Source organism: Contarinia nasturtii, unplaced genomic scaffold (genome assembly GCF_009176525.2).
Source record: "Contarinia nasturtii isolate CC-2019 unplaced genomic scaffold, AAFC_CNas_1.1 Cnas_scaffold_1037, whole genome shotgun sequence".
NCBI classification, from domain to species: domain Eukaryota; kingdom Metazoa; phylum Arthropoda; class Insecta; order Diptera; family Cecidomyiidae; genus Contarinia; species Contarinia nasturtii.
In genome coordinates this window covers 110,975-133,825 of record NW_022198383.1, presented here as the reverse complement: position 1 = coordinate 133,825, position 22,851 = coordinate 110,975, and the positions used below count along the sequence as shown (strand labels likewise).

The following is a 22,851-nucleotide window of genomic DNA, read 5'->3' as shown; positions in this document are numbered from 1 at the left end:
CAGCTTCAATGACAAATTTCGAAGAAAATAATGAAATTTATACATATAAGCATCGCTATTGAAGAAGTTCAAACCCGCATAAATAAACTTTCTACACCTGTCATATCTACATCAGCCATTTATCCCTGGCATATAAGACTCTTCAGAAAGCACACGAATTATCATTTTTTTGATAGACAAAATAACAATCAAAGTAAGCAGAGAAACTCTCCATTGACATAGGATTTATATACGAATGGCGTGTGAGTGGAGTGTGTCATGCTAAATTTTGTCTACCAAAAATATTAGACTCAGTGTATATCTCAGTTTACTTTGAGTGAAAACAGCAAAGATGAATATATTCTCTTTGACTTTGGTGCCGGCTTTAACAATTGTAATTCTTTATCAATCTACTTTATCGATTCGTCCAGGTGACTTTATTACTTAATAATTTATTGCTTATAATCATTTCAGATTGCCGTCAATGTTGTTCGAGCAACAGAGAAGAAAATCGAGTTAATAAGTTTTGAGGATATAATTCATCCGGGTGGATATAAAGATTATGGTCCAGAGTTAGTTTTTATTCTCTATTTCATCACGAATCGTATATCTTTTTAGGGATTCTTGTGGATGTCTCTACGATTTAATGTACATTCGATTTTCAATTTTCACCATTTGACTTTATAATAATGATAAAACTATCCAATTTAGAAAAGCTAATCAGACGAATAACGGTTATTTTAACTAACACCATGTGAGTTTTGAATTTAATTTATATAAGTCACATTGTAACAATGATCTGATTGTATTCTTACAGGTTTGCAAAATATGAGAGTTTGTAAGTATTAAAAAAAATTTGCCCAAAAAACAAGCAGTAAATCCAAATTAATATCTTCATAGCATGAAAGGAGAGGATAGTAGTTTTGACAAAAAAGACTTCTTAAAGAGAGACCCAATAAAATTGTTGGTCCAACTAACAGTAAAACGACCAGCAAAAGATGTGTAAGTTTTCTCAATGAAAATGTGTCGATGAGATGATAAATTAATTAAACTATTTCTATCTATTTGAAGATTTCTACGTGTTTCCCGCGAAGAGGCAGCACCTCGACACTTCTTATTAGAAGAATCGGAAGATATGACCACCACTGATTGCTTGGGATTGCTCAAGCGAAAACCCACTTTTAAATGAGATCCATCGTACTCTAATGAGACGACCCATATCATGAGTCTGAAGATGTAATGTTTTTGAAGAAAATAAATTGATAAATAATGAAAAGATAACTTCGAAGCTAAGCCCCACTTTGCATTGCGCCTCGAACATTATTATGAATCATACGACACGTGTCATAATAAACAACAACAAAAAATAAACGTATCGTTTGAAGCATTGAACTATGACCATGTCATAATCTAATACAGATAACCTATTTCCTTCAAAAAAATAAAACTGCCGCAATATGTTCATCTTTGTTTTATCAGCGCACTGATTGTGAATATAAAAAAAAACTCTGAAGAACGATTATGAAAATGTGCTTTGCCAATCAATGGAATTAGTAGAAAAAGTGGCATAGCGACATTACAAGCAAATATGTTTTTGTCGAGATTAATTTATATTTTTACCATTTTCATGCAAGTATTCACAAATAATTTTGAAAAAAGCCAAATAATTGAAGTAAATTATTGAAATTATTTAGAGTGGAAATAGTAGTTGCCAAAAATGGATCTAGTCAACATTTTCCGGAGAATTTCTTATTTGGTGTGTCATCGTCTGCATATCAAATTGAAGGTGGCTGGGATTCGGATGGTAAGGGACCATCAATATGGGACGAATTCACTCACTTGCATCCCGAAAAAATAGTTGATCGTCAGAATGGCGATGTTGGTGCCAACTCTTATGAATATTATTTGGACGATGTCGAAGCAGTGAAAAGTTTAAATGTAAAAAATATATATTTGTGTTTCAGTTCATTTGAGTAGCTTACTCATTTATTATTTAGATGAACTTTTATCGATTTTCAATCTCGTGGACGCGTATCTTGCCAACTGGCGATTTAACACAAGTAAATGAAAAAGGCATCGAGTATTACAACAAAATTATCAACAAGCTCATCGAATACAAAATCGAACCAATGGTGACGATGTATCACTTCGATCTACCAGCACACCTTCAATTATTGGGTGGTTTTGCAAATTCAGCCATTGTTCAATACTTTGAAGAATATGCAAACTTACTGTTCAATCGGTTCGGCGATCGTGTCAAGTATTGGATTACCATAAATGAAGCAGCAGAATTTTGTGTAAAGGGCTATGGTGGAAAGATTCATGCACCTGGCATCAATGCACACGGAAAAGGTATATTAATTAACAGTTATAACTGTCTTATCCAATCGAATTGAAGTTGTTTAATTTGTTAATTTGGTTGATATTTAAGGCGAATATTTGTGTGTGCATAATGCATTGAAATCACATGCGGTTGCTTATCATTTGTATAAACGCGAGTACTATAATCAGTATAAAGGTCAAGTTGGAATCGCCCTTGACTCTTCATTTTTTTACTCCGATTCAAATGATACGGTGGTAGTGAATCGGGAGATGCAATTTACGGTGAGTTCAATATATAATACGAACGAAAGCAGAGATAAGAGTGTAATTATTTTGAATCGTAGCTAGGCTGGATAGCACACCCAATTTTCAGCTCCGATGGAGACTATCCGGCAGTCATGATTGATCGTATTGCCAACCACAGCAAAGCGGAAGGTCGTTTGGTTTCACGATTACCGACATTCTCTAATCATTGGAAAAGGACAATTCAAGGAACGTCTGATTTTTTTGGTTTAAACTATTATACAAGTCGGTACATTCGAGAATCATTGGAACCAATTGGTGAGAACCCATCAGTTGCACGCGACAGGGGAAATGAAAGATTTACAAAACCTGAATGGATTAAAGGTGCATCAGATTGGTTATATTCGGTTCCAAAAGGACTTGGCGATCTTTTAAGGTGCATTCACAATTTCTCAATATTTTTTTTTTTTTTTTTGAAAACATATTACGATAATATTTCATACCGTATTCGACCAAAGATGGATCAAAGCGGAATATAATAATCCAGAAGTAATAATCACTGAGAATGGTTGGTCTGATGATGATAGGCTTGAAGATGACAGTCGCGTCACCTATTTTCATGATCACTTGGAACAAGTTTTGGATGTCATTTTAAATAACGGTTGCAACGTCAAAGCATTTTCAGGTGCGACCTCTTTACATACATTTTTGTTACTTTGTTTTTAACATTTATGCTTTTTAGTATGGTCTCTGGTAGATAATTTCGAATGGAGTCAAGGCTACACGTAAGACCATTGAATAGATTGATTTCTTCCTACAAAATTAATGAATTATCTTCATTTTAGTGAAAAATTCGGAATGTTTTTCGTTAACATGTCATCGCCGCGGAAAGAACGAATTCCTAAAAAATCCGCATATTTCATGGAAGAATTGATTAAAAAACGAAGCATTCCGGGAATATAATAATGTCATTCATAATAATGAGTCATTTTTTATTAAGACAAATGTATATTTATTTAAATTGATATTTAAATTAAAGAAAACCTCGTTATTATACATTACAACTTCTAATTTAAATGTGTCTATCAGAAATGATAATTGGTGATTAAAGGCAATATATTGTCGATTGTAAGTATGTTGCAAAAACAATAATCACGAGGAAAAATCTCTTTTTTTGTTCTTCACGTGTGGTTGAGCATATGTTGGCACTATTTCAAGCTTCCGTTGTTTTCTTATTGAATATGTTACCATCCATTCAGTTAAGTCGTTTCACTTGTTACGTATTTCGATGAATTTCAAACGATTTTTGCCTCGACATTGAACTACTGTAAGTACATAAGAACACATGTAAGCGCATCAAAAGTTATATGCGTTCATTTATTTTCGTAGGTTGAGTGCATAAATGTTTATATTGCATTTTCCCCATATTAAATACAATAAATCATCCTCAGTGCTGCAATGTGATTGAATGGCCATCGGAAAAAATAATCGAAAAATATTGGGAATAGGTTTATTTATGTGAAAAGGGATTAAATTAACATTTCAATTTCGAACGCTTTTAGTTGAGGCTACAACAAATATATTTCATCCTCTTTCCATCACCGGTGACAAGTTGAACATGAATTGACATGGAATTCTCGAATAAAAACCACAAAATCATGTGAATATGTACTTTCTATAGATTTAGATGGAAATTTCAACTTGATGCTGTCGTATTTGATGGAAATACGATGAATAAAAAAAAGTAATCTAAACATTGAGCCGCTCAACTTAAACTATAGCAACGGATGTGAATATCTCGACTCCGACAGACTTTCAATTTCAAATCACCATTTTATAGTTGAAAATAGTTAGGTCTGATATGGCTTTAGTAGATACAAATTTATTATAATGAAGAGTGATGGAGTGTGTCACAGAATGCATTTAGAAACAACTTTTGATTGCAATAACGATGACTCGGTTATCTTTATTAACTCTTATTCCATTATGGCGTTAGGTATTACAAATTTTTACTTTGAACATTGAATTTTATTCTGGATCACTAATGGAAATAGAAAATATCATGAATATAAAGGCATAACATTAGGATTTCATTTCTATTTGTCTTCGTTTAAACCATTCTATTTTTAAATATATTATTGTGATCAAAAATCTCTTTTTTCTCCAAATTTTCAAATATGATTGATGATATTAACTGAATAATATAATAAAAACTATTATATTTCGGATTCTCAACAATCCAAATATATTTATATTCACTTTTAACACACAAAATCCATATAGTTTGGCTTAAATTAATACAATCGAAGCGATCGAAGCAAAAAATATCGATCAGGGTCAATTATCATTTCTAAGAATCGCCAAAGGCGAGACGAGTTTCTGTTGCTACAATACATAATCCATACATTTTTTCATTCGAGCCTGCTCGTGGGCCTTATTAATCGTTTTGTTTGAGATTCGAATGTGATAATCCAAAATCCATTTTTAAATAATTCCACTTGAACTGGTCATTTGTATGAATTCGTTCAACTCTCTCAAGAATGGAAAGTCCTTGCTAACCAATAACTTTGCGGCATACTCGTAAATGGTTTCTGAATTCTCAAAGCAATAGATTTGAGCTGCCGTAATTAAATTTAGTAATTTTGAAAAATTGATTGTGTTCATTTGAACCATTTCGATAGAGGAACGCAAATGTTTTTCGTTCTGATAGTGCAACAGTTATCTTTCGATCAAAATTGTGTACATTTTTCAAATTATTATTCAATATTACTTTTCCGCACACATAGTGTAAGGTGAAAAGTATTGTAATCGGTCAAAATTTTGAAAACTTCAGAAACATGTTTTCTGGACGTTTCTGAGGTCAGAGAACCCGAATCAGGCCGTTTTGAGCATGGTTTATGTTAATCTGTACGTCGTACGTCGTACGTCGTACGTTGTACGTCGTACGCAAAATTTGTTAGCAAGATTGCGCTCATCGTAGAAACTTAATTCAAAATCTGACTTTACAGGATGATTGGGGGTCCCGAGGAATAGAAATCATTAGCTTTTGAGCGACTTTGGTTGATGGAAAAAAAATTCATGCCTGTAGTGATACCTATGAAAAAGAGTCCAATTTTGGTCCAGAAGTCATACTTAATGTAGACTTAAACACTCAAAAATATGTATTGGGGGGTTTTTTGGCACGAGAAAACCGAATCCGACGTTATTTTTGAGATACAATCAATTTTTGATACATTTTCCTTGAAAAAATCACAAAAAAATTGCATTTTTGTATGGAAGCCATGCCTGTATGCTACCTTAATGACGTGAAACTTTGCACAGTCTATTTTTTACACAAAAAAATAACATTCTGAAAGTTTGAAGAGATTTCAATCAAAATTAGGGGTACTTCCCATACAACATTTTCAGTTTTTGGCTCAAAAACGAATATTTTGCATAGGAGGTACTCTTAATTTTGGTTTAAATTTCTCCAAACCCTCCGAATGTTATTTTTTTGTGAAAAAACAACCTGTGCAAAGTTTCACACCATTAAGGTAGCATACAGACATGGCTCCCATACAAAATTCCAAATTTTTTGTGACTTTAGTTATGAAAAGTGTTTCAAAAATAAGTCAAAGTTAAACAGTGCGGAAAAGTTCGTCTTACGTTCGTAAGACCATTTATTTTGTCTAATTCTTTTCTGATTTCTAGATTCTGATTTCTGATAGGTTGCCATTATGAAATGAATGATTTATTATTCATTATTAATTGAGTAATTTCTTTTTGATTTCTATATTAAGGGCGGTTCTATAAATCTAAATTAATAATTGTTTTGGACATTTTTCAAAGGATTGTGTATTTTTGACAGAAAATCTGCTGCTGACAATTATTGAAACTATGCATAATAAACTCAATCCGCTTTGATATGAAATTATTATCTATCCACAAAATATTGAGTGACATAATTTTTCATTCTCATATTTATTTATTTATTGCAATAAATGTTTTGAATATATTTGATTCTATCCCAGATTAAAAATGCAGATAAGTGGCAATTTTGTGTTGTAATTTCTAATATTTGCTTCAAAAACTCTTATTTCCAAGTAAAAAGTGTCGTTCTGAATCAATGAGCTTTTCAATGAACAGCCAAACCCGAGACGTATTCGGTTCTTTGATCTTTTTGTTGACAATTTTTTCGCATACAAATACAAAAATTGACATCATAATCGGAATACAACAAATAATAAGTAATCCATAAAAATGTTTCATTTTTAATTGGCCGTCATTCATGTTAATGCGTTTAGATGCAATGCGAATTCCGTCTGAATGCCATTTATCGATGAGTCCACTTGCGCTTGACATTTGTATAAATTCATTCAATTCAGTTAAAAACAGAAAATTCTTGTCCATCAAAAATGTCGTGGCATAATTATAAATAGTTTCTGATCTCTCGAAGCAATAAATTTGTTTTGTTGAAATTAAGTGGGTGTGTTTTGAATATTCATGCGAAATGGCTACTGCCAGTTTTGAATTACTTAGGAGTTGATTCAAGCACTTATCTAACTGATCGCAAGTTTTAAAGTATTGAAGCACTTCCTTCGAATATGTCTGGTGAGAAATTTAAAACAAAATATATTTAATACATGTTCCGAGCCAAATGTTAATCTTACCTTATTTTGTCGAGAAAGATGCTCAAACGCAAAACTATCGCCAATCAATTCAAATCGGTTGCCATCAACAATTTCTGGTATGGTTTTGATTTGGGTATCGTAAATTGGATTCTTCATAAACAACAGTATGTACGAAATAAGAGTTGTTGTAAATACCAAACTGCCAAAAGTTCCAGCAACGTAGAATAAACGAAACGGAAAAATTTTTGGATGTAGATTTGCAATACCACCGAACGCAACCGATAATAGGGCCATTGAAATTCTGGTCCAGTCCCATTTTTGAAAATGATCAAATTGTTGCAAAAAATAAACCGTGAATACAATTGCAATATCCATCACTGCTATTCCGAACAAAATGACTGGATCGCGACATAAATGGAATAAATTTTGCCAAACTGGTATTGGCTGATTTGATTGCACACACCATGTTAATTTATCGTGAGAATAAGCTCGCGAAGCGACGAAACGTTGTTTTGTTAGTAAATTTTCATCCAAACCACCAATGAATAGATCAGCATCTCTTTAAAGTATTTATGAATTTTAAGTGTCTATCGATTTATTCGAATGTATTTGAAACAATCAACTTACGTCGAATAAATGTCAGTCGAAAATGCATGTAGATTTTCTGGATCAGCAAAAATGTAATTCAATGACGTGGTCATAATCACGTATTCAATTTTGAGGTTGAATTTTCGTGCAAAGTTTTCCAGGATCATCACGTCCAAGCCATTTGGTGAACCATTTTGATCGAGGAACGCAAATGGTTTCCGTTCTGATAATGCAACAGTGACTTTTCGACCGAAACCTTTTCGGAATGACGGATATTTTTCGACACAAGAAAATGGTTGGATGATGCCAAACAAGAGAAGAAGGTGCCACAACATTTTTCTTCAAGCGTACGTTCAGCGTGACAACAAAATTGTAATTGAATATATTAATACTTGTTATTCGGATATGAACCACATTTATTGTGTTACCATTAGGGCCTGTCATTTTGAAAGAATTTTATCGAACACCAAATATAAGATTGTCATCTAAACCATTAACTCTTTTTTTGATAAATTATTATGGACAAACGATCAAATTGAGTTACCAGCCCATATAAATTATAATAAACCATGCATTTTAAGAAAGAAAGGAATCAAAATTAAAAGAAGAAATCCGAAGTTGAATTGGGAACAAATAAAAAAAGGAAGGATGACTCTACAATTTGCCAATGCTCAACAAATAAAATACACTAAGTTATGTGTACATAAAGAATATTTCGAAGTTATAATGGAATGAAAATGAATCCAAACCAAATATGTGAGATTAAGTATTTTTCGTTTGAATATGAAACTTTGAGTGAGAGATGTGAAATTTTACTTGAAGAATATATGTCTGTACATGATTTTCCATTATCCATCTCCAATTCTATTTATATAGTTCCATCGCCACAGAAGATTAAAGTTCAGTTTGTTCAGTTATTCGATGGTATTTCTATAGACACGTGCGGTTTTTCAGCAATGAAAACTTTCCTTTTACTACGACACTGACCACATCTCGACATCGCATCAACAGGATGATGGCCATTTTATGTGATACCATAACATCAAACATTCATGTTGATTTAATAATTTAACAACGATATTCCCAAAGATATTTCGGTTAACCATATTTATTCTGTGTAGTTGGCATCCAAAAATAACAGATTCATCAGAGATTTTATCGAAAAAAAATTTAGTCATTTATATTCACGTAAAGTATGTATTGGGGAAATGACCCTTGGCGGCCATACTATTTTCTGATAATCATATCTCATCCTCGTTTGAAATCGCATTTTCATTTCAGCCGTATAAAATAAATGGTAATAAAACTCTTTCCCGCGGTAACCAAAAAATGCAGGAAAAATTACATTGCATTTAAAAATAGATAAATAATAAGTTACACAATGATGGGGTTAAGCTAATTAGTGTTCGATTTGCGCAATAAGAACGGTTATGTAATCGATAGATTGACTTCAATGAACAAAGCAAAACAATTAGAGTGGAAAAACCAATGAACAAAAAAAAAAAGATTTGATGATTGGCTTTACAGTGTTGCTGTTGCTATTTCATATTATATTCTATCAGTTCTTTGAACCTATTTCATTTGCGTGTCACATTTAAACGAATCTATGTTATCTCCATGTTGCTACATATATCAGGATATTGTTTTGTGAGATATTTTGCAGCCTAAAAACTAACGGTTTATGTGCTCAAATGACACGAAAAGCACATCATGACATTTTCGTTAAAATAATTTTGTTGGATTTGTTGACATTTTTTTTATATGAAGTCCAAACCGATTTAATGTGTTTTCCATGTAAAGCAAACAAAAATACGATTTAAACCATTTTCCATGTGTGCCGAAGAGAACAAGATCACCCAATGTTTTTATTAACTTTTTTGTGGAATTGTTGTACAACTTGTCATGAAAGTGCAAATAATTTGATAGCATTAACATATGTCCCACTGGTTTTGAGACTAAATTCAGGCGTTTATTGCGTTCCATATACAAACGCAAATATGTCAACCCAGCACATAGCACATAAAACGGTACCTCTGCTTTACTGTCAAACACAAACTATTCAAATATATTCATTCGCGATGGCGTACAAATTGGATTTGCGCAAGTCTGTCTCAAATGGTTTTGGCGAGCTAAGTTCAAAACAAATTCTGCATGTGTCTAAAAATGAACCAATCTGTCTTCGAACCATGTATCGTGTTTCATGGACTTAGTATGAATATAAAGATTCTAGAGAATGCAAAAAGTACGGTCGTATTCCCAATTTAAATGCTCAAACCCTTCAAAATTGTCATCAAGTACCGAAAACCGGGTTGGTCAAGCAAAAATTCATTTTTGGTGATTTTTATGGTTACAGCACATCCAAATTTGAACCAAAACAACGGACTTAGACACGATCATTAGGAATCAGCAAAATAAGTTACGAAAAAATTACAAAGGGTGTCAAAAATTGGATGTTTACTTCACTCTATAGCATGTTGCACTGAAAGATTCATCATTTTGGATAGTGAAACATTCATCGCCAAATCGAACCATGAATCAAATGCAAGTGGTTTCTTTTGCATTGATTATGTTGGGGCACTACTATATAAGGTTAGAGACGTCAACAAACCGAACTTTGATAAACGGGTGTTTGTATGGTAGGATCTTCTTTGAAAGGTGTCTTAGAGCCATTATTCGAACATTAAGTGCTGTAACGTAAGGTAACACCTCCATTCCATGCTCCATTATCAACCAAATATTATTAAAATCGATAGAAGTCGTTGGGAACTATCTGATTAAAGATAAAATTGTGCCTTGCAAGCAGAAAAAATCACAATAATGGCTCACTTCTTAAAAAATGGCATTTCCATGAAAAAAGTGACCATCTTTTTAACTTCACAAAAAGACACCAAATTAATTATTTCTCGTCTGTTTTTGGATGTATATTATAGGCGAAGGTCCAAAATACTTGAAACGTGCAACAATTGGTTGGATGGATTGAGAGAAAGTTGAAAGAAATTGACATATCGGTCTGCCAAAGCATGATTTTGAAGGTTCGACGCATACTGAGAAAAATCGAAGACAATGGTCCATTCAGTGTACTGTAAATGTGTTTTTCGATAGATTATGAATAAAGCAAACTATCATGAAGAGAATATTTCAATTTGGTTGTTTGGTGTTCAAATGGCATTCGTTTGAATTTGTCTCAAAACCAGTGGGACATATGTTACCAGATGTGTGGGCATATGCTCATTACATATTTAATGAAACATACTGGACTATAACTGTTGGATTTAGGGTTTTTTTTTACAGAAAATGTTATGCACATTTCGATTAAAATTCATTAACAATTTAATGTTCAGGGACAGTTTTCCTACGTAATTTTACTCAAATAACACATCCATCAGCATATTTTATGTGAAAGTGAAAAAAATTCACCACATTATCATACGACTAAATAGTATTTAGTAAATACATTGGCATCGTTATATCAATGTCTTGTGTTCAAACGTATTGATGATAGGAATCAAAACATAAACAAATATGACATTTGGCATTGTTTATTGGAGACTCGTCGCTGTTGATTAAGAACACAAATAAAAGCAAACAATGTCTTGAAAAATTCTACTCCAATAAACAAAAAAATAATGTTTAGTTTTTTTTATTTAAATTTTGTGTTTTTGATAGAAATCTTGTGGATATTGTTGTAGAGGACATTGGTAAACGAAATTGCATGTATTTATTGCATCTTGGAAAGAGTGGATCTCAAATCCGAATTCTCCAATAATAAGACCAAGTGTGAGCTCTCACTGAGTATGTGTTGATGATGCGAAACAAAATGGAGACCCTTACTCACACAAGAATATTTGCGTCAAGTGGTCGAAAATTCCAACGACAAAGCAATAGCAACATTCACACAGAACAAATATATTGAAAGAGAAAAAATTTGGTAAGGGAATTGGAATGAATTAAATAATTTTAACGTACAGCCAAGTGTTTATGATGTATTTTATAGTTTGACGATTGTAAAATTTTTTTTAATCAGTTCGTTTCATTCTTTTTTGTTTTGGATTGGGATCACTCAGTGAGCGAAAACCATAACACCGAAATCTAACCTCAATCTCAACGTGTTTTTCATTTCCGATTGTAAGAAAATAAAATTAAGTTACTTGATTTATTCTGAATTTCTTGATAATTTACTCTTTCTGCTATTTCAGAAATTTGTACCAATTTTCGTCATCCAATGTCAAATATCTCTGCATTCAAACACATTCTAGCCATGAATGTGTACGCAGTTACAACACACTCAAATATTGGTGTCAAACTGTATCTGAATGAGAAAAGTGCTGACATTCATTTTGTGGCCAAGTTGGCCGATGGTAAAGATAAACGAATTCCTGCGCATAAACTGTTGTTGACCACCGCAAGTGATGTATTCGCAGCAATGTTCACTGAATTTTGGCCGGAACAGAATGAAGTTAAAATTGTTGATGCTCCGGCAGCTGCATTCGAAGAGTTCTTGCAGTTCTTTTACTTGTCAAAAGTTAAATTGACAATGGATAACATCGATAAAGTCATGTATCTCGGTGATAAATACAATATCAGTGAATGTATGAACGTGTGTACCAAGTACTTGCGCCAAAATCTTAGTTATGACAACCTTTTTTTGGCTTACGAACTTGCTATTCGCTTCAACCAAAATTGTTTGAAATCATTTTGTGAACTAATGATCGCCATCGATACAAAAGCAATTTTATCGTCGAATGACTTTTTGCAATATGACAAAGAAATTATCGGCTACATATTGAAAATGAATACATTGTCCTGTACTGAGGCAGAGCTGTTTGATGCGGTAATGGCTTGGGTTCAAATTGCAAGTAAGAGCCTCACTCTGACGAAAGAAAGTGTTTCCACTCATATTGGTGATTTATTCTACGAAATTCGCTATCGATCAATGTCATTTGATGATTTTGCAGGTCTATACCCAACATACGGACACCTTTACACGTTTGCTGAGAATGCAGAAATCATTCAAATGATCGCGAAGAAAAATGTTCAGCCGAAATTATTGAACGGAAATCATCGAAAACCGTTTAAATTGAATGAAACTAACAAGGTTGAATGTTCTCGCAAAATTTCAAGTCAGTGGTCGTCACCACGGCCATATTACATTAAACAGGTGGAAGTTACCAAATTCGCGACCAATGAACCGCTATTATTTTCAGGTTTCAAATATGATCGCATATTATATTATAAGAATAATGCATACCATTCACTCGCCGGAACTTTTGCAATTAAGATGACAATTGTCCAAACAAAGTTGGTTGATTCGGCAACGTCTACTGACGAAATCGTGTTTCAAAGTTTAGAAATTCATCAATATGAACCAATGATATTATTATCAACACCAATTCTTCTCAAACCTGGTTTTCTATATGAAATCCGATTCAATATGTTATTAGATATTGAAAAATGTTGCACCCGTGTACAAATGTATCCGGAAATACGTTTACAGCCAAATATTGTTGTAAGATTTTTCGACGACACCACTGCGATCGATGGACGTGTGTTACGCGGTTTAATTCATAGTTTTACTTTTTATAAAGTTTAAGCAAAGTTATGTGCCTTTGGTGCTTTTAATCATTACATCATCAAATATTACAAACTAGTATTAAATGTAACGTCTCATTGAATCAAATTAAGTGTTTCAGACTTTCATACTTTATGTTCTTTCTTACTCGATGAGGAACATGAATAAAATCAATGACCAACGATCTTAGATTATAAAGCAGAAAATAAAAATCAAACAAGAAACACATCTTAGTCAAAATTAATCAAACCAAACAAAACCATTCAATCGATAAATAAAAATTAATAAAAACATATTCTATAAACAAAAAATGACATTTCGTTTTCTTAATTTTTCTGTCGTTATTTCATACAAGTGGAAAAACTACAACAAAATGAAAATAGTATGGGAAAATTGTAAACAGAATATAACAAATTGTTGAATGGGAATTGAATTGAATCGTATTGATTTCTTTAGTGTATCCTAAATTTGTCACAAAAGAGTCCCTGATAACATTATCATTTGAAATTGCAAAAACCACGTTAAATGCTTAGTTATTTATTCATTTTCAATTCGATTTCACGCTTAATTCATTCGCAAATAATTTGCAGGGTATGCAAAAATCGATAAATATGCATTGAAAACTGAAATTAAAAAAAAAAACCACAAATGGGAACAACTGACATAGAGAAATATTATTTCCAATTTGCATCCATCGAACCGCACTAAATTCAATGAAGCATGAAATTACAAAATTACAATGTCAAAAAGTATTTAATACATTAATTTGTAATATTTTTTTAATAAAAAATTTAAATGATAGAATTTTCAGAGAGCCATGTGCAGAAATTTACAATTACAACTTACAATCTATAACTTTGTATTGAAAATGTGTTGGGGATATCTCATCAAAGTATCCTCATGTACAAGATAAAATCAAATTTCATAATATATTCATCGATTAACTTGGAGAATACCTCTTATGAACAAAAGGCTTTGTAATTACCAAAACTCTGTGCAAAAGCTATCAATATGGATTGCTATACATCAACGGCGTTGCCATAGTGGCAGATATGATGAAAGTAATGAAGATAATTAAAAATTTATTGATCTAATCATGTGTGTGTTAAAATTCACAAATACCGAACAATAACGGCGCAGATGTGGCAAGTGATAGTGAATGATGTATAGAAAATGGATTCTCGGAAGCTCAGTGTTAATTATAATAATGTTGGCATGTCAATTATAGCTCATCTGAATTATTGTTGTTCGTTGTTTTTTTTTTACTTGACGCCACTATTGCAAATGGGTTGCTGCTTCTTTTGTTATGTGTCAAACAAAGCCAATTTCAAATTAAAGGTGTTATTTTTCGCTACAAGCTGCAAAAAAACGTTATGCTCATAAATAATAATAAAAAGCTCTTTGTTGTTACCTCTTTTTCCCAGTAAATGAATATTGCTGTTCTTGTAGTCTATAAAAAATTGTGATGCACACTAACCGCACAAGTCACAGGTGACTATGGCTTTTGACCTGAAAAACAAGCAACATGATGCAGATCAAAAGGAAACGTCAGCCTTTTGTGCATCGCATTGCATTGAGCCACGGAACATGCATTGAAATTCAACGGGTTTTATGTTTAATTTTTCAACTCTAAGGTGATTTATTTGGTTTTTCTCATTTTTTTACAGATTTACATTGTGATTGTAGCTGGTTTTTTGTTATTATTCATGTATTCATTTGCCATCCATCATGCTTCCAGGATTTGTTTCTAATAATATTTATTATGATTCATAAGCTACTAGATTTTTCAAATTTCATGTTTTTTTTTTGTTTTGTTTTTTCAATTTTAAACAATGTTTTTTTCTTGTTGTTCATCTGTAACTCAATTAAATCAGTGATTTTCGGATTCATTAAATCGATATATCATTTACTTTACACAATTTGTTTTTGTATATGTTTTGCATTGACAAAGAAAAAACTTTCGTTTTTTTTTCTCAGTTGTATGGTTTACGTTTAAATTAGTATAAATATTCATAAACTAGTTTGTTTTATTCATTGAAAATGAATGACAATTTACGACCGGAGAAAATATTTGCACTAAATTGAACGAACAAATATAGAACTAAAAAAAATTGTAATTTCTTCTTTATTATCAATGAATAATGCACGAACGAAAAAAGCCAACACTAAAAACGTATATATATGCACTAACGAGCTAAATGACAAAAGGATTGAAGTTTTTTTTTGCTCAAAAACATTGAATATTTATATGCTTTCGGGATGAAGTGTATGTGTGTGTGTGTAGTTTTTGGTTGGTTCTTTTATTCGGTTTTATTGCTCTCGCTCAATCGTGTTGAGCTCATTTTATATATATGATAAATGCGATGGTTGTTTCGCAAAGAAAAAAGCATATGTTAGTATGATATTGCCATGGAAATTGAGAGATAGAGGCGAATCGAGGAGTTTTTCCTAATTTATTTTATTCCATCTATTGCAGCGAATTAAATTTGAAAAGTAATGTGTTGGTGTAATTTTTTTTTCACGTTTTATTCAATTCAATTCTCGTATGTACATAATGAACATAATATTCGATAATTAAACATAGATTTGTGTGTGTAATTTTTGTATACATAAATAAATTCTGCTGTCTTTGAATAAAACTGGTTCATCTTTAGCAGTACACACAAGTACGTATGTATATTTTTTCTTGTATTATTATAATCTATAAAACAGAAAAAAGGGCAAAAATAAAAATAATACCAATTAAAAACGAACAGACAAAAAAATTGTTTCAACGATGACATCAAATAAAAGTATAATACGAATTAGAAAACAAAAAAAAACAATTATTTTTATATTATCAACATGAAAGGAAAAGAAAACTTTCACTACTTTTGTTTTGTTATTTATTATTTAGATAAATTGTATTTGCACGTTTTTAAACAGATATATTCTCTGATGAGGATGATGTTTCTGTATTTATATTCAAATGTGTGTATGTGGTTTTTTTGTGTCATAAATGTGTTCCATAGAGTTTTTTTTATTCTTTTTGTTTCTTTAGCTAGTAAAAACACACATCGCGCACAAAATATGTTAAATAGCGTTTTTGTGTAATCTGTCACATTTTTTGTCAATTTTTATTAGTTAAATATTCATTTTTATATATTTTTTTTGTTTTTGTTAAATTGGTTGTTTTTCGTAAGGATTTTCTTTTCTCTCTCTCTCTCACACAATTACTTTTATTTTATTTTTTTGTAAATAAATAGTTATTATCATTTTTATAATGATTTCTTTATTAAATTTACGCTTAATTTTATGCATTACAATGATTTTTTTTTGTTTGTGTGTGTGTTGTTTTTTTCACTTGCTAATTATGACTTCAATTTTCATAAATGTTTTATTCATTTATTAAATTTTTGTGTGTGTATGTGAGCGGAGATACGCCACAACTTCATCAATTATTAAATCTAAATGTAATGTGTTCACAAATTTTTGGATGATTTTTTTTTCTTTTTTATTTCCATTTCTTTCACAATCTTAATTTTCTTCGATTCTTTCTTGACTCTTCCAAATTCATTTTAGACAAAAAATTTAGAAATCTAAAATATATGTTTTTTTTTTTGTTAAGATTTGGTGAATTTTTTTTGCTATGTTTATGGTTTATATGAAAGGAGCACAGTAGTTTTTTTTTTCATACATTTTTTCATCATTTTTTTGTTTATCTTATCTTTTCTTGTTTATCTATGTTACGTATCGCGTACATGAACAAGTGTGGGCATGTAGAGTGATAAGAAAGTACGTGATTGATCTCCCAATGTTTGTTTTTGTCTCTTGTCATCATCTCAAATAAATAAGATTTGATAAATTTTTTTGTCAATTTTTTTAAATTTCATTTTCATACAAAATCTGACACTGATAATGATTTTTCATGTTTATTTTTTTTTTAGTATTGGTTAATAGTAAATCTTTTTATTTTGTTTTCAAATAATTTTTCTTTATTCATAATTATATATTGCATCATTTGTTTTTCTTTCTTCATTCATTTCACTTCATTTCAATTTTAAATAAAATAAAAATTAATATTGACATATTTAGTAAATTTATCTACATTGAATAATTGGTCTAAGAATAATAATAATAATGATAATAGGTAAAAATCAACAAAAATGAAAAAAAAATTAAGTGGTTTGTTTGTCAATTGATTGTGTTTTTTTTTTCTTCACTTTCGTTAAAATGTGAGTGTGTTTTATTTATTATAGTTTTTTCTTCATCAATTTTTTTTTTGGTTTGTGAGTTTATTGAATTTATATGCATTTTTTTCTGTCAGTTTTATGATAATCTAGAGAAAAAAGTTCACTAACGAGAAATGGATCGAATGTGTTCTTTTATTATGTATACTTTTTCTCTCTTTGAATATGATATACAACCTTATGCGTGCGATTGAATGAAAGTTGAATTATTTTCTGTTCATTTGCAAAACAAACAATTCTCAATGTATGTGTGTGTGTGTGCCGTATGCGGCTGAAACATCGTACAACAATATGAAGAAAAACAATATCTAGAACAGTTGATTTTTGGATGAGTTACACGGCAAGCTCTCTGTATTTGATGATCTAACTGTGATGATTTTCATGAAAATTGATTCGGTATTTGGTTGTGTAGATTCGATCCGTTTGTCTTCAGCTCCATATCGAACAATCGGTCAATTGGTGTTGTGTTTTTATGTTTGGAACATTGTATTTGGTGAAAATCTAAAAAGCTCTTGGTTACCATAGTCGTCTCTTCGTCGCAAAATACACAAATCCTCATGCCTTGAACTGTAAACGGAAAGAAGAAGAAAAAATGCAGAGAAAATTAGTAAAAATATTGATGAAATAATTTATTTCCATTATTTTTGCGGCATAGAACGAGATTGATGATGAAATTAAAATTGTATGAAATGTTACAAATTCATAATTACATTAAGTCACACAACAAAATACACAATTTAAACCATTTTTCCAAGTAAGATTAGCAATGCAAATCCCCCGCTCGAGACAGACTGAAACCAAGAAAATGCGAACGAAATGATTCAAGTGTACGATTGATTTTTTTTTTCAACATTTCTACCATAACAACTCTGTATCTACATTTATTTGCATATTTTAAATGAAATAATTGAATAACAATCTTTGAGCTTATTTCATAACAGGTAAACGTTCATATCGCTCGTAAAATTGCTTCCCTAACTCAGCCTACCAGCAGTACGTAGTACGCTACGAGGGTTGGCGGGCGTGTAGGAAATCAGTTTATCGGTTGCTGAATAACTGTTCATTTTATGAAAGTGGATAATCTTATCGTTACATAATTACAACATTCATAAATGTCATGCAGTTGCTCGAACTGTGATGCTCTCTCACTTGCTACTTTGCTCCCTCTGGCCACATTTTCCGTACCTCATTTTGCTCCATCCAACGCTCGACGCTGATTAGAACTTTATAATTACACACATAAATTGAGAATGGCTGCGAATAAAGTACACGCAGGCTTTTAGTCTTTATATTTATTGCGACTTTTTGCCTGCTTTTTAAATGTGTTTGTGTTTTTTTTTTCATCCACTTTATCAAAGCTCATTGTGACAAAAAGGATTCTTTTTTTCGGTTCTACATTTTTTCGTATACTTTTCAAAGATTCTAGAAAAACAAATGGATTATTTTTGAATCCTTTTGGTGCAAAAAAATGTACCAACAATTACAATAACAATAAATACGAAGGTCGAGCCAATTTTCATGGGTTTAGTGTAAGAGCCAGAGAATGGAGAAAAACGTCAGACTTTTTATAAATGAGCCTTCATTAAATGTTAAGAATTGCGTGTATGCATGTGCATGTTTTGTTGAAATTTTGGTGCGTCGTGTGTTGTGGCATAAAGTGCTTGATAAACATAATTATACTGTTGTGTCAGTACGTGAACTGACTCTTTTTTTCTGTTTTCGCCTCGTTTTCACTTCGAATGTTATTTTAATGCCGAATAGCATCGTCAACATAACAACACCAAGGCCACAATGCCACAGTGAAAAGTCACAAGTGAAATACAATCATATTTTCTGTGTGAATCAAATGAAATTTGACGAGCGACAGCCAACAAAAGCACGTCCTTTCAATGAATATATAAATGACATCCGTCTCGTTCTTTTATTCACGCTTATCGCACACACGGTGCGGCAAAAAAACGGCTAGAGAAATAGTGGCCAAGGAATAGAGAAAAAAAACCATGTGATTTTTGATTTTGACCACGAAAAAGCTGCACTGCACCTAACGCACCATCAATTAAAAATTATATGCAAAATATAAGGGTTAGATGCTTCTTTTTTTGGACTAAGATCCATCGGTTCAGACAGAGCGCATGATTTTAGTTCCTTGTGACTTGTGACCGATTTTTACTATTTTCTGATCTTGAGTTGAAAAACAGAAACATCCTTAATGTGGTCAATCAACTATTCACAATTTAGTGTAGGTGGAAATGTCAGAATTGAGATTAACATTTGTATCTTAAAAGAATAATGTGTGGGCAAATACTATAGAGATTTTCGATTCAATTGACGATATTTCTCCCCCATTGAACATCCCAAAGGAGATATGAAGAGATTTATCAACTTGAAATTCTAAATGAATTCAAGCATTTAAAACAGAAAAAAGCAAAAAATCAAGAATTATGGGTCTAAATTTGGAAAGTAACCCCTAATAAGACAGATGAGCGATATTCCTTCAGTTGTGCAACTGCCAAGAGTATTGATTTTTCGTGTTTGGCTCTTGATTTTTCCGTTCTTGTCCTCTCTCTCTCTCTCTTTCTGCCACGTATTGTGCTTTTACGTTTTTTATTGGCATCGTCAGGGAAAATCTTAATTTGCGGTTTCGCCATTGTTGCTTTTTTTATACGCTTTGTGATTATATTTCAGTGTTCATCCATGAAATTTCTTGCAAATCGTTCGTGCGAATACGGTCATTGGCAGTGGCTTTGTCTAGTGGCTTTTGTTTCTTTTTTTATTTTATGATTACACGTGTACGGCGTGAAACCACCAAAACAACGTGTTTAATTTACACCAAACGAATCTTTATGTTGTGTTTCGGTAAATGGTGATTTAATGTGATTTGTCGAATGAATCTTTTGCGAATCAAAGGTGCTGGTGTATGTGTGTGCGCAAAGAAATGTCGAGATAATTTGATAGGCTTTTGTCACTTGAGTACCCTGCCACAGAGAGATAGATATAGACAATTTTACAAGTGAACATAAGTCAATGGGATGAGTCACAATGTCAAATTCGAAATAATATGTGAATGTTGGCTCTCATTGTGAGTGGTTGGTTGATTGTTGGCCGCCAGAGAATTTCTATCTGTTTCTATTTATCTTAACGTGTCATTGTCGCTTTTTTCGGCATCCTCTGCACCGCATGTATCATTTGTGTTCGTAATGAAGAGGATGTCGTGTATTGTTTGCCCCCACATCGTCCTTCGACAGTTACCCTCATACAATTTTCTTATCTAATTTGCTCATTACAATGGGCAAACGTGCGTAATTGCAGTTCAACATACCAGAACAACGAAAACTGAAACTTTCATGTTGTTCAACATGGCGCGACGCGTGTGCTACATCAATATCTCAACGGCTCAATGCAACAACGGAATCGAAAAAAAGAGAACTATAGCTATAGTACGTGGCAGTATATTTCAAATTTAAACGTCGATTTTCATTTATATTCATTTTTGGATTCATACAGAGGCTGTGCCGCAACAATACAGCATTGAAATCAGCACTCGCGAAACATTCAACAACACAGATGATGAGGATGTTAGGCGTGTGTGTCATGTACGCGACACATACGAACTTGAATTTAAAGCATATATAGTGTTCAACCTTATACCATGGAGTATTGGATTTCAAATCCAACGATAAGATAAGCGAGTAATAAAGAAAGAGAGTGAGAGAGAGAGAGAGAGTAAAAAAAGCACACATCCACCCAACTAACAAAGCTTTTTCTATTTCGTTTTTATTCGGCATTCTTCCTTCCTCGAAACAGGCATAATCGACAATGACGACAGCAAAGCAGTGAAACCAGTCATGATGACAATATCTACACACTCGCATGGATGTGAATGTATTATTCACATTAAAGTGTCAATTTAATAAAATCGTATCTATGAAGTTGTATATATGGTAAATAAATCTACCTACAATACTCTAAAATACAGAACTTTGCACATTCGCTTCACGTGAAATGGGCTCCGTTGAGCAACCGAATGGAAATAAAGCGAGCGAAGAAACGGAAAAAAGGTGCCGCTCAATTGTGTGCCATGTGATACTTCTTCTTTATGATGCACCGAAGAAATATTTCGTTGTCGATTTAGCGTACCTGATGCCAATCTCCAATATGGATTCAATTCAATACGGAATTTTTGGGTAAACTCACATTTTTTATTGGCCATTGTATACGAAGTTAAGAAGAGAGAAAAAAAATTGATGTGATACTACTACTGATGCCATAATCACTTTATTTCTAGCGATTCATTTTTCCGTTTGCTGCCATCTTTTCATGTGTCTTTTTTCGACTATCCCAACATTATTATCACTTTGCTGCTAATGTTCATGGGGGTAACGATGTTGCGAAATAGATGGCTAGGCTTTTCTTATCTTTATCAATTGTGACAGTTTTGCAAAGCTTCTTTCGCCTCCATGCACTCCTATACAACTAATCTCAACATATTCACTTCATGTCGCAACAATAATAATCACACACACACAAAAAGATGTCTCGCTAAACAAATCCATTTACAAACAGAAAGAAAAAAAAACTACGACCATACACATTTTGGCGGACAGATTTGGAGTTTATCTGTAAAAAGCAGTCAATCTGAAGCCAGCACATGCGGAACCGACAATCTAATTTAATTATGAGCTCACAAGATATACTACCCCCGTTCGAAACTTAAACGAATTGATGTAATTACGGCCAAAATTACCGCACTGAAATAGAGATGACGAAAGAGAGAGATAGAGAGAAAAAGAATCACACACACTAAAACCCAATGAAATCGATAGAATGCTCATAAATTTCAAGTCAAAATGGATGCGACACATTATGCCATCGAGGTAAAATGTAGCGTGTGTATTTTTGTAGGCGGTTATAAACGATGTGAACATAAGTTCACAGTTGTGCGTGTATGTGTTGTGTGCCATGCTTCGCACAAAATCCTCGGAAATTATGTTTGAAACAGAGCCGAAAGTCTTTGCAAAATATCCGAGACTCATTTCGACAAATTGAAATTAATAAAATGCCGGAGCAAGTGAAGTGAACTGAAACGCAACAAAAACCAGAGCTTCACTGTTGTAACTGTTGCCAAGGCTGTGCCCAAACATATACTAGTTGTGTCTGATTTGTCGCATGAGCCAAATGAATGGGGTTTTTTTTCTCTGAGATCTAATGTTAATATACAACGACAAATTCGTATGCATAGAAAATGACAATGTTCGTTAAGTCATCGTTAGTAGAAATTTTCAAAATGGTACAATATGAAAATGATTTGGCA

At 32.3% G+C, this 22,851-nt stretch overlaps 3 protein-coding genes across 4 annotated transcripts; all 3 read left to right on the top strand.

Annotated features, from left to right (window-relative positions):
• Positions 1 to 508: 508 nt before the first annotated feature.
• LOC116344485 lies at positions 509 to 1,455 on the top strand. Its single transcript, XM_031773062.1, has 5 exons — positions 509 to 526; positions 598 to 733; positions 797 to 817; positions 880 to 981; positions 1,051 to 1,455. Exons 2-5 carry the CDS (start codon positions 669 to 671, stop codon positions 1,166 to 1,168), a joined length of 306 nt encoding a protein of 101 aa, XP_031628922.1. The 5' UTR covers positions 509 to 526; positions 598 to 668; the 3' UTR covers positions 1,169 to 1,455.
• A 62-nt stretch (positions 1,456 to 1,517) lies between these two features.
• Positions 1,518 to 3,600, top strand: LOC116344101 (myrosinase 1-like). Its single transcript, XM_031772511.1, has 8 exons — positions 1,518 to 1,608; positions 1,674 to 1,917; positions 1,977 to 2,331; positions 2,411 to 2,583; positions 2,646 to 2,980; positions 3,063 to 3,229; positions 3,287 to 3,329; positions 3,390 to 3,600. Exons 1-8 carry the CDS (start codon positions 1,568 to 1,570, stop codon positions 3,505 to 3,507), a joined length of 1,476 nt encoding a protein of 491 aa, XP_031628371.1. The 5' UTR covers positions 1,518 to 1,567; the 3' UTR covers positions 3,508 to 3,600.
• Positions 3,601 to 11,416: 7,816 nt separating this feature from the next.
• On the top strand, positions 11,417 to 13,574 carry LOC116344170 (BTB/POZ domain-containing protein 3-like). 2 transcript variants are annotated; one of them, XM_031772601.1, is made up of 4 exons: positions 11,417 to 11,670; positions 11,807 to 11,867; positions 11,939 to 12,598; positions 12,698 to 13,574. In XM_031772601.1, the coding sequence occupies exons 3-4, from the start codon at positions 11,965 to 11,967 to the stop codon at positions 13,330 to 13,332; spliced, it is 1,269 nt and encodes a 422-aa protein (XP_031628461.1). In that variant the 5' UTR covers positions 11,417 to 11,670; positions 11,807 to 11,867; positions 11,939 to 11,964; the 3' UTR covers positions 13,333 to 13,574. The 2 variants fall into 2 exon arrangements, with proteins under 2 accessions (XP_031628461.1, XP_031628460.1); XM_031772600.1 differs by having other exon boundaries at positions 11,419 to 11,670; positions 11,939 to 13,574.
• The last annotated feature ends 9,277 nt before the right edge of the window (positions 13,575 to 22,851 follow it).

Bases quoted from the DNA above. Each gene is read 5' to 3' on its own strand.
- LOC116344485 (XM_031773062.1), top strand. From the start codon at position 669: ATGATAAAACTATCCAATTTAGAAAAGCTAATCAGACGAATAACGGTT. The intron at 818-879 runs GTAAGTATTAAA...ATATCTTCATAG, and splicing joins TTTGCAAAATATGAGAGTTT to CATGAAAGGAGAGGATAGTA. The intron at 982-1,050 runs GTAAGTTTTCTC...ATCTATTTGAAG, and splicing joins AAACGACCAGCAAAAGATGT to ATTTCTACGTGTTTCCCGCG.
- LOC116344101 (XM_031772511.1), top strand. From the start codon at position 1,568: ATGTTTTTGTCGAGATTAATTTATATTTTTACCATTTTCAT. The intron at 1,918-1,976 runs GTAAAAAATATA...TTTATTATTTAG, and splicing joins AAGCAGTGAAAAGTTTAAAT to ATGAACTTTTATCGATTTTC. The intron at 2,584-2,645 runs GTGAGTTCAATA...TTTGAATCGTAG, and splicing joins ATCGGGAGATGCAATTTACG to CTAGGCTGGATAGCACACCC.
- LOC116344170 (XM_031772600.1), top strand. From the start codon at position 11,965: ATGTCAAATATCTCTGCATTCAAACACATTCTAGCCATGAATGTGTAC.